The sequence below is a fragment of the Frieseomelitta varia genome, unplaced genomic scaffold, assembly GCF_011392965.1.
Source record: "Frieseomelitta varia isolate USP_RPSP 00005682 unplaced genomic scaffold, Fvar_1.2 scaffold_861, whole genome shotgun sequence".
NCBI lineage: Eukaryota > Metazoa > Arthropoda > Insecta > Hymenoptera > Apidae > Frieseomelitta > Frieseomelitta varia.
The window spans coordinates 1-11,606 of NW_025110658.1; the positions used below are offsets into that span (position 1 = coordinate 1).

General features: G+C 36.7%; 1 protein-coding gene across 3 annotated transcripts; it reads left to right on the forward strand.

Moving 5' to 3' along the window:
• Positions 1–7,609: 7,609 nt before the first annotated feature.
• On the forward strand, positions 7,610–9,667 carry LOC122536659 (tRNA:m(4)X modification enzyme TRM13 homolog). Of its 3 annotated transcripts, none has more exons than XM_043669164.1 (5): positions 7,610–8,219; positions 8,294–8,487; positions 8,553–8,978; positions 9,116–9,368; positions 9,437–9,667. In XM_043669164.1, the coding sequence occupies exons 1-5, from the start codon at positions 8,047–8,049 to the stop codon at positions 9,621–9,623; spliced, it is 1,233 nt and encodes a 410-aa protein (XP_043525099.1). In that variant the 5' UTR covers positions 7,610–8,046; the 3' UTR covers positions 9,624–9,667. The 3 variants fall into 3 exon arrangements, with proteins under 3 accessions (XP_043525099.1, XP_043525100.1, XP_043525101.1); XM_043669165.1 differs by having other exon boundaries at positions 8,079–8,219; positions 8,283–8,487; XM_043669166.1 differs by having other exon boundaries at positions 8,103–8,223; positions 8,283–8,487.
• Positions 9,668–11,606: the final 1,939 nt, after the last annotated feature.

Consider the following 11,606-nt stretch of genomic DNA (forward strand, 5'->3'; position numbering starts at 1 on the left):
TGCTGTATCAGGAGTAAGGCTTGAGACACGGACTTATAGTGCCACCTCTTCGAATGTCATATGCTCCTAATACAAAATCCGAAATTTCAACGAGAGACACATTCTGGTTTTCGAGTTATTGCCACTTGAAATTTTTTCGAAAAATCGTTGTATCAGGAGCACAGAATGAGGCAGAACCTTATAGTGCCACCTCTTCGAATATCATATGCTCCTGATACAAAATCCGAAATTTCAGCGAGAAACACGTTCTGGCTTTCGAGATATTCCCGCTTGAAATTTTTTCGAAAAATCGCTGTATCAGGAGCACAGAATGAGGTGGAGCCTTATAGAGCCACCCCTTCGAATGTCATATGCTCCTGATACAAAATCCGAAATTTCAGCGAGAAACACGTTCTGGGTTTCGAGATATTCCCGCTTGAAATTTTTTGGAAAAATCGCTGTATCAGGAGTAGGGCGTGAGGCACGACGTTGTCGTGCCACCTTTTCGATGGTTATATGCTCCTGTCACGAAATTCGAAATTTCAACGAGAGATACATTCTGGTTTTCGAGATATTGCCACTTGAAATTTTTTTGAAAAATCGTTGTATCAGGAGCACAGAATAAGGTGGAGCCTTATAGTGCCACCCCTTCGAATGTCATATGCTCCTGATACAAAATCCGTAATTTCAGCGAGAAACACGTTCTGGCTTTCAAGATATTCCCCCTTGATGTTTTTTGGAAAAATCATTGTATCAGGAGAACGGCGAGAAGCAGGACCTTATCGTGCCACCTCCTCGATGGTCATATGCTCCTGTTACAAAATTCGAAATTTCAACGAATAACACATTCTGGTTTTCAAGATATTGCCACTTGAAATTTTTTCGAAAAATTGTTGTATCAGGAGCACGGAATGAGGCAGAGTCTTATAGTGCCACCTCTCCGAATGTCGTGTGCTCCTGATACAAATCCGAAATTTCAGCGAGAAACACTTTCTGGCTTTCGAGATATTGCCGCTTGAAGTTTTTTCGAAAAATTGCTGTATCAGGAGTAAGGCTTCAGACACGGACTTATAGTGCCACCTCTCCGAATGTCATATGCTCCTAATACAAAATCCGAAATTTCAACGAGAGACACATTCTGGTTTTCGAGATATTGATACTTGAAATTTTTTCGAGAAATCGTTGTATCAGGAGCACGGAATGAGGCAGAGCCTTATAGTCTCACCTCTTCGAATGCCATATGCTCCTGATACAAAATCCGAAATTTCAGCGAGAAACACGTTCTGGCTTCCAAGTTATTGCCGCTTGAAGTTTTTTCGAAAAAATGCTGTATCAGGAGTAAGGCTTGAGACACGGACTTATAGTGCCACCTCTTCGAATGTCATATGCTCCTGATACAAAATCCGATATTTCAACGAAAGACACATTCTGGTTTTCAAGATATTGCCACTTGAAATTTTTTCGAAAAATCGTTGTATCAGGAGCACGGAATGAGGCAGAGTCTTATAGTGCCACCTCTTCGAATGTCGTGTGCTCCTGATACAAAATCCGAAGTTTCAGCGAGAAACACTTTGTGGCTTTCGAGATATTGCCGCTTGAAGTTTTTTCGAAAAATTGCTGTATCAGGAGTAAGGCTTCAGACACGGACTTATAGTGCCACTTCTCCGAATGTCATATGCTCCTAATACAAAATCCGAAATTTCAACGAGAGACACATTCTTGTTTTCGAGATATTGCCACTTCAAATTTTTTGGAAAAATCGTTGTATCAGGAGAACGGCGAGAGGCAGGACATTATCGTGCCATCTCCTCGATGGTCATATGCTCCTGTTACAAAATTCGAAATTTCAACGAATAACACATTCTGGTTTTCAAGATATTGCCACTTGAAATTTTTTCGAAAAATTGTTGTATCAGGAGCACGGAATGAGGCAGAGTCTTATAGTGCCACCTCTCCGAATGTCGTGTGCTCCTGATACAAATCCGAAATTTCAGCGAGAAACACTTTCTGGCTTTCGAGATATTGCCGCTTGAAGTTTTTTCGAAAAATTGCTGTATCAGGAGTAAGGCTTCAGACACGGACTTATAGTGCCACCTCTCCGAATGTCATATGCTCCTAATACAAAATCCGAAATTTCAACGAAAGACACATTCTGGTTTTCAAGATATTGCCACTTGAAATTTTTTCGAAAAATCGTTGTATCAGGAGCACGGAATGAGGCAGAGTCTTATAGTGCCACCTCTTCGAATGTCGTGTGCTCCTGATACAAAATCCGAAGTTTCAGCGAGAAACACTTTGTGGCTTTCGAGATATTGCCGGTTGAAATTTTTTCGAAAAATTGCTGTATCAGGAGTAAGGCTTCAGACACGGACTTATAGTGCCACCTCTCCGAATGTCATATGCTCCTAATACAAAATCCGAAATTTCAACGAGAGACACATTCTGGTTTTCGAGATATTGATACTTGAAATTTTTTCAAAAAATCATTGTATCAGGAGCACGGAATGAGGCAGAGCCTTATAGTGCCACCTCTTCGAATGTCATATGCTCCTGATACAAAATCCGAAATTTCAGCGAGAAACACTTTCTGGCTTTCGAGATATTGCCGCTTGAAGTTTTTTCGAAAAACCGTTGTATCAGGAGCACGGAATGAGGCAGAGTCTTATAGTGCCACCTCTTCGAATGTCATATGCTCCTGATACAAAATCCGAAATTTCAACGAGAGACGCATTCTGGTTTTCGAGTTATTGCCACTTGAAATTTTTTCGAAAAATCGTTGTATCAGGAGCACAGAATGAGGCAGAACCTTATAGTGCCACCTCTTCGAATATCATATGCTCCTGATACAAAATCCGAAATTTCAGCGAGAAACACGTTCTAGCTTTCGAGATATTGCCGCTTGAAGTTTTTTCGAAAAATTGCTGTATCAGGAGTAAGGCTTGAGACACGGACTTATAGTGCCACCTCTTCGAATGTCATATGCTCCTGATATAAAATCCGCAATTTCAGCGAGAAACACTTTCTGGCTTTCGAGATATTGCCACTTGAAGTTTTTTCGAAAAATCATTGTATCAGGAGCACAGAATGCGGTGGAGCCTTATGGAGCCACCCATTCGAATGCCATATGCTCCTTATACAAAATACGAAATTTCAACGAGAAACAAGTTCTGGCTTTCGAGATATTCCCGCTCGAAATTTTTTCGAAAAATCGTTGTATCAGGAGGACGGCGAGAGACAGGACCTTATCGTGCCACCTCCTCGATGGCCGTATGCTCCTGTTACAAAATACGAAATTTCAACGAGAAACACCTTCTGGCTTTCGAGATATTCCCGCTTGAAATTTTTTCGAAAAATCGCTGTATCAGGAGCACAGAATGAGGTGGAGCCTTATAGAGCCACCCCTTCGAATGTCATATGCTCCTGATACAAAATCCGAAATTTCAGCGAGAAACACGTTCTGGGTTTCGAGATATTCCCGCTTGAAATTTTTTGGAAAAATCGCTGTATCAGGAGTAGGGCGTGAGGCACGACGTTGTCGTGCCACCTTTTCGATGGTTATATGCTCCTGTCACAAAATTCGAAATTTCAACGAGAGATACATTCTGGTTTTCGAGATATTGCCACTTGAAATTTTTTTGAAAAATCGTTGTATCAGGAGCACAGAATAAGGTGGAGCCTTATAGTGCCACCCCTTCGAATGTCATATGCTCCTGATACAAAATCCGTAATTTCAGCGAGAAACACGTTCTGGCTTTCAAGATATTGCCGCTTGAAGTTTTTTCGAAAAACCGTTGTATCAGGAGAACGGCGAGAGGCAGGACCTTATCGTGCCACCTCCTCGATGGTCATATGCTCCTGTTACAAAATTCGAAATTTCAACGAATAACACATTCTGGTTTTCAAGATATTGCCACTTGAAATTTTTTCGAAAAATTGTTGTATCAGGAGCACGGAATGAGGCAGAGTCTTATAGTGCCACCTCTCCGAATGTCGTGTGCTCCTGATACAAATCCGAAATTTCAGCGAGAAACACTTTCTGGCTTTCGAGATATTGCCGCTTGAAGTTTTTTCGAAAAATTGCTGTATCAGGAGTAAGGCTTCAGACACGGACTTATAATGCCACCTCTCCGAATGTCATATGCTCCTAATACAAAATCCGAAATTTCAACGAGAGACACATTCTGGTTTTCGAGATATTGATACTTGAAATTTTTTCGAGAAATCGTTGTATCAGGAGCACGGAATGAGGCAGAGCCTTATAGTCTCACCTCTTCGAATGCCATATGCTCCTGATACAAAATCCGAAATTTCAGCGAGAAACACGTTCTGGCTTCCAAGATATTGCCGCTTGAAGTTTTTTCGAAAAAATGCTGTATCAGGAGTAAGGCTTGAGACACGGACTTATAGTGCCACCTCTTCGAATGTCATATGCTCCTAATATAAAATCCGAAATTTCAACGAGAGACACATTCTTGTTTTCGAGATATTGCCACTTTAAATTTTTTGGAAAAATCGTTGTATCAGGAGAACGGCGAGAGGCAGGACATTATCGTGCCACCTCCTCGATGGTCATATGCTCCTGTTACAAAATTCGAAATTTCAACGAGAAACACATTCTGGTTTTCGAGATATTGCCACTTGAAATTTTTTTGAAAAATCGTTGTATCAGGAGCACAGAATGAGGTGGAGCCTTATAGAGCCACCCATTCGAATGCCATATGCTCCTTATACAAAATCCGAAATTTCAGCGAGAAACACATTCTGGCTATCGAGATATTCCCGCTTGAAATTTTTTCGAAAAATCGTTGTATCAGGAGAACGGCGAGAGGCAGGACCTTATCGTGCCACCTCCTCGATGGCCATATGCTCCTGTTACAAAATACGAAATTTCAACGAGAAACACGTTCTGGCTTTCGAGACATTCCCGCTTGAAATTTTTTCGAAAAATCGCTGTATCAGGAGCACAGAATGAGGTGGAGCCTTATAGTGCCACCCCTTCGAATGTCGTATGCTCCTGATACAAAATCCGAAATTTCAGCGAGAAGCACGTTCTGGCTTTCGAGATATTCCCGCTTGAAATTTTTTGGAAAAATCGTTGTATCAGGAGAACGGCGAGAGGCAGGACCTTATCGTGCCACCTCCTCGATGGCCATATGCTCCTGTTACAAAATCCGAAATTTCAGCGAGAAACACGTTCTGGCTTTCGAGATATTCCCGCTTGAAATTTTTTCGAAAAATCGCTGTATCAGGAGTAGGGCGTGAGGCACGACGTTATCGTGCCACCTTTTCGATGGTTATATGCTCCTGTCACAAAATTCGAAATTTCAACGAGAGACACATTCTGGTTTTCGAGATATTGCCACTTGAAATTTTTTTGAAAAATCGTTGTATCAGGAGCACAGAATGAGGTGGAGCCTTATAGAGCCACCCCTTCGAATGTCCTATGCTCCTGATACAAAATCCGTAATTTCAGCGAGAAACACGTTCTGGCTTTCAAGATATTCCCCCTTGATGTTTTTTGGAAAAATCATTGTATCAGGAGAACGGCGAGAGGCAGGACTTTATCGTGCCACCTCCTCAATGGTCATATTCTCCTGTTACAAAATTCGAAATTTCAACGAGAAACACATTCTGGTTTTCGAGATATTGCCACTTGAAATTTTTTTGAAAAATCGTTGTATCAGGAGCACAGAATGAGGTTGAGCCTTATAGTGCCACCCCTTCGAATGTCATATGCTCCTAATACAAAATCCGAAATTTCAGCGAGAAACACGTTCTGGCTGTCGAGATATTCCCGCTTAAAATTTGTTCGAAAAATCGCTGTATCAGGTGTAGGGCGTGAGGCACGACGTTATCGTGCTACCTCCTCGGTGTTCATGTGCTCCGGATACAAAATTCGAAATTTCAGTGATATACATCTTTTGGTTCTCGAGATATTCCTTCTTGAATTTCGTTCGAGAAACCTCTGTATCAGAAGAACTGGTTAAGGACGAGGCCTTACCGTGCTATCTCCTGTATAGTCATGTGTTCCTGGTACAAGATACGAAATTTCTGCGAGATACACCTTCTGGTTTTCTAGATATTACCGCCTAAATTTTTTTCGAAAAGCCTCTGTATCAGAAACACCGCTCGACGGATGGCCTTGTTGCACCACCTCCTCGAGTTTCATATTCATTCCGGATACAGAGGTTTTTCGAAAAGTCTTTGTGGGAATATCTCAAAAAGCAGATGGTATTCTTCGATGTAAGTTCGTATTTTGTCTATAATATACTTTGTAACTTTTTATTCTGGAAGGCCATTTCACTGAGTGAAATGAAGAGTTTTTGATAGACTGGACAGTCGATTGTTTCTTAGCTTGATATTGTTTTTCAAATTTTAATGTTTGGAAAACGATGTAAATTACCTGGTCTTATCACGAGGAGGTGACCCGCCCTGTTCTCTAATCCCATCACCCTTCTGTAACACGCATGGCTTGGTATTCTGCTTAAAGAATGCCGAGTATTTATTATACTTGTCCTTGTTAGGTAATGCGTTGACAGACGTTTCATAATTCAAGCTCAAAATTCAATATATAGCTTATCTTTGAGACGCAGTGCTGAGCTTAAACTATGGAACTCCGTTTTCTAATCAATGATCGCACTAACGGTAAATTCATCACTCACACAATCACACACTGAATGTTAGAATATATACTATTTCGCTAGATGATACAATAAATCGCTATAATTAGCAGTCTCTCACACTAAAGATACATACTCTGCCAGCACATTCTGTGTCCATGGTACGTTTATTTTACTTTGAACGAAATAATTGGTATGATACTACTGATGAAAAACATGTCATGTTGTGTAGAATGTGCTCACAGAGAGTTTGCAGGAAGTAACTAATTTATGATCAACTAATACGAGACGTATTCAATTTGATATTAAAGCCCACGAAACTTAATATTTATATGCACGCAACTTAATATTAAAACGCACGCATCCTACGGTGTCCCTCGTTGTCCTGGAGAAAACTAATTTTTCTTATAGTCCAGTGTATACCGTGAAATATATAAAGGAAGAAATTTGACAAGATGTAGACTGGATTGTAGTTTGCGTAGTTTAGCAACTACTTAGCTTGATATCGTTATGCAAATGATAATATCCGGAGAAATTAAAATTTTGTTTTTTCCCAAACACTCTAAGATATTAACATTTGGAACACGGTATCAATTACTGAGATCCACGTGGAGATGACTACGCGTGGGTCTCATTATAGTGTATCATAAATCAATACTGTTTTATTTGGTTTTATTACAAGAATCACGATTTACACTTGTATTGAATTTAAAAAATTTGTTTAAAAAATGGAAACAATATCTGAAAACGATATAATGATATTCTTGCTAACTATTAGTGGCAAAAGAAAACTGTGTACTAGATGCTAATTTATAAATCTATGACATATAATACTAACTTATGTAGAAAATATTTATATTACAATCAAAAATTCAGTTGGTCATTGTTTAAGAATGGTTATGCAAGTAGAAAAGCGTTCACGATCGATTCAATAAATAATTTTCGATGCAGATGTAACAACATTATTCATATTTTCTGATTTTAATTCCTATTACTAGTAGCGTTGCAGTGCAAATCCTGCTTAAATCGATATGGTAGGCTGTGACATAAAAATGGTATGGGAATCAACTGATCCTCAAAACATGGATATAAAAAAGCATTGAATGTCCAATCTATAAATGATTATATGAATTCAGATGCTTCGGAATGACTGGTATAGACGTTTGCTATAATTACTTATATATTTTTCTATGGATTATATTTCATGCAAATGAAGCTTAAACTAACCTTATTGTACGATTTTTTGAAACAAATAGAACTTTTAAATCAGTAAAGTTAACAAATGTAATAATACGCATTTATTTATTCAATTAAGTAAATCTAGTTTCACATAACTTTAATTTCAATGATGTACTGACCATTTGGAGGTTAGGTATATATACGTATGCGCCATATCTTCTTTGGGAATATCTATAAAATACTCAAATAATTTACAAAACGACGAGCGATGGCAGAGGAAAATCACTGCATGTATTTTGTGAAAAGAAAGGGGCGTTATTGTCGAATGACAGTGAAGAAAGGAAAGAAATACTGCGGTGAACATCAAAACGTCTCGTCCGAATTGAATTGTCCTGAAGTACTTGAAAATAAACGAATAACATGTCCACTTGATCCGACTCAGTAAGTGCGTGCTTCTATTATTGATAAGTATTTCATATTTCTCTATATACATACAATTTATAGATCGTTTCCAGTACGTGTTATGAGTCTAAACTGGCAAAACACCTACGGATGTGCAATGCAAAGCGTTTGAACGATGCACGACCATCGTTTATCATAAAGGGAATTAATGCTAACGAGATGCGCGAAGCACCACAGCATGTGCCTCTTTCGAAATTCAATGATCGAGTAATAGGCACAGTTATAGACAAAGTGAAAGCTGTTTACGGTTGGTAATTCGTATATTCAAATTTGAATTGAAAATATACTTTAGTCCTCTGATCCCTTTTACAGAAACATTACCCCAATTTCCTGAAATAGTATTGGAGCATCAAATACTTAAGGATAAAATAGATGACAACTCTTGCGGGAAATCTACCAAGAAACATCTCCTGCAAAATTCGTCATTGCTGTCGCATTTGGAACATGCAAATCTCGTGAAAGACGATACGTGTTTCATTGAATTTGGGGCTGGAAAGGGCAAATTAACATACTGGTTGGGCCAAATAATAAAACACAAGAAAGACTGTTGTATTTTATTAGTAGATCGTTCGAGTCACAGGCATAAGAATGATAATAAATTAAGAAACGAACAGTCTCTTCTCCTGGTGGAAAGAATACGTGCCGACATTGCAGATTTGAAGCTGAATGATGTGACAGAAATTCAGAGATTCAAACATAAAGTTGGCATTGCGAAACACTTATGCGGAGTAGCTACAGGTACTGTTTTTCTTTATATAGGTACTGTACTACAAGTACTGTATGTTTCTTTATATATTTCTCGTAATTTATCGTAAGGATTGCGCAATATAAAAATATTTATATAAAAGTTACTGGGAAAAATTATTATTTTACAGATTTAACTCTAAGCTGCATAGTTCAAGCAATTCAAAGTGAACCTAAATGCAATGTCACTGGTATAATCATTGCATTCTGTTGTCATCATAGATGCGAATACGCGTCGTACGTTGGAAAAGAATACTTGGAACGGTGTGGGTTTACGCCAAATGAATTTACAGTTTTGTGTAGTATCGCCAGCTGGGCGACTTGCGGATTTGGCTTAAAGGCAGCTAATACTTCAAAAACTCAAAGTGACTCAGAACAGACGAAGTACGTAACATTTTAAAAAAATTTTGTTTTAACCACTGAAAACCAAGAGAATATTATATATTTTTCAGAACGGACGTAAAAAACTTAAGTTCAAATGAGAGGGAAAAGATCGGTCGGAAAGTAAAATCATTATTGAATTGGGGTCGTTTAGAGTACTTGAAGAAAATTGGATTTCGAAGCGATCTGATTTATTATACCACTACCGATATATCGCTAGAAAATATGTGTATAGTGGCAACGAAACACGAAATGTAACAATTGATTAACATAGGCAAACGAAACAAATTTTTATTGTAGTAGAACATAGTTCAATCTTCTTAATCAATCTTTCATACGATTAGAATTGTTAGAATATTTTTTAGAACAAGTTGAGATTGCGATCGTGTCATCTTATCGCTTATGGCTCCATGCGAATGCTGCATAAAGCATTAATTTCTTTTACTATGTACAATACAACGTCCCGCTCAAATACAACTTGGTATAACAGTAACAAATTCTAATGGACTCACATGAATGATTTTAATACTACTAAAACTATGTTACGTATGTTATTAATTGATGAAAGAATTAATTAACGATCGGTAAAAGAATGAGTAGCAAAAGAACTGCTTGAAGATATATATCGTGCGACAGTGTACTGTTTTATTGTAGCAGCCAAAATTGAAAAATAGCAAATGTGCACAAGATAAAATTATACATCTGAACTATATATTTTCTACTTGAGTAGAAAAGCTTATCAAGATGGAACTGCATATTTTTTGGCCACCAATCACTTGTTTAACCCTTTTCGTTATTTGCGTAATAATAATTTTATTGAGATACGGCTCGCGTATTTGTAAGCTACGACACGCGCCATTGCCTTCTAATCGTGAATGGGAAGAAAAGGCATATTCTCGAAAATTATCAGTTTCTATGATCTGAAATTAAGTAGATGTCACATTAAATCAGTATTAAAAAATTTAGATTCAATTAGAATTTACATGCCTACTACGTATATATTTGAGAATAATGCTTTAGATTTGAAAATTTTCCATAAGAATTCCTTAAAAAGATTGCTTGAACATGCACGCGCAGAGTAACATGTAAGATAATGTAGTTATATCTTAAGAACATAATTCCATATATCTTTTATATATTACCTTTTTATACATAAAGCAAGGAATCTCCGTCCATTCAAATTCAAACGATAGTTTGTGCCATGAAAATTAGTAAAATATTTTGTTCTTCATTCATTCATTCATTCATCGATATCTGAACGTTGAAAATATGTCAATACGTTCACACAAATAATAACAGATGTAACAAAGTGAGCAATGATTTTTAGATTTTGTAAGTTGAATAAAAATATACTTCACTACACAAAATGAAGAAGAACAAATAAAATGTTTGTGAAAGAAGAATAACTGTATTGAGAAAATCAAGATTTCCAATTTTTTTTAAATTTGACGTTTTCTGTGTAAAGACAATTTTGTCATTACCTACGAATTTTTGTATTTTTTATAGAAATAAAAAAATACTTCTCTTTACATAAAACACACGTGTTTTATTTGATTTTAAAAATCCAAATCAATTTGTTTCAAAAGGAATTTAATTTTTACTAACATAAAATTGAATTTTTATTACGTGTAACGATCACACAATTATTTAATAAGTAAATTTATAGATACATTACACATTTTAGCTCATTTATATGCGAACTATAGATTCCTAATAAATAAAATCGTGACAATATAAGGATTTACATTCTGCTTATTGTTTAATATCTAAAATGTTATCAATTTATTAAAATTAACAATTAAATTTTCAAATTAGTAAATAATTAAAGGATTATTATTAGCAAATTTGATAAATTCAAATAGTTACTACTATTCCCTTTTGTATAAAATTTATTTTATTTAAATAAGATGTGGCACGGTAACTCATAACAAATTAAATCGAATAAAATTTTCATTCAATTTGATTATTATATATTATAATAAGATCATGTAAAAGCCGTAATAAAAATTTCACAGTACATTTTTTGAACGAAAATATATTTTTTTAATAAACAGATATTACATAACGAAAACAAAATGTAACTTAAAATAAGGTACCTTCTTTATTAGGATATATACTTAAACACTTTTTTCCTCACAAGATCATTAATGAACAGGATCAAGGATTATTATTCTACTCGAGGACGACTATATTTTCAGGTGAATGCGGTATCATGCATCGATATTACTGTCACAAACTGTG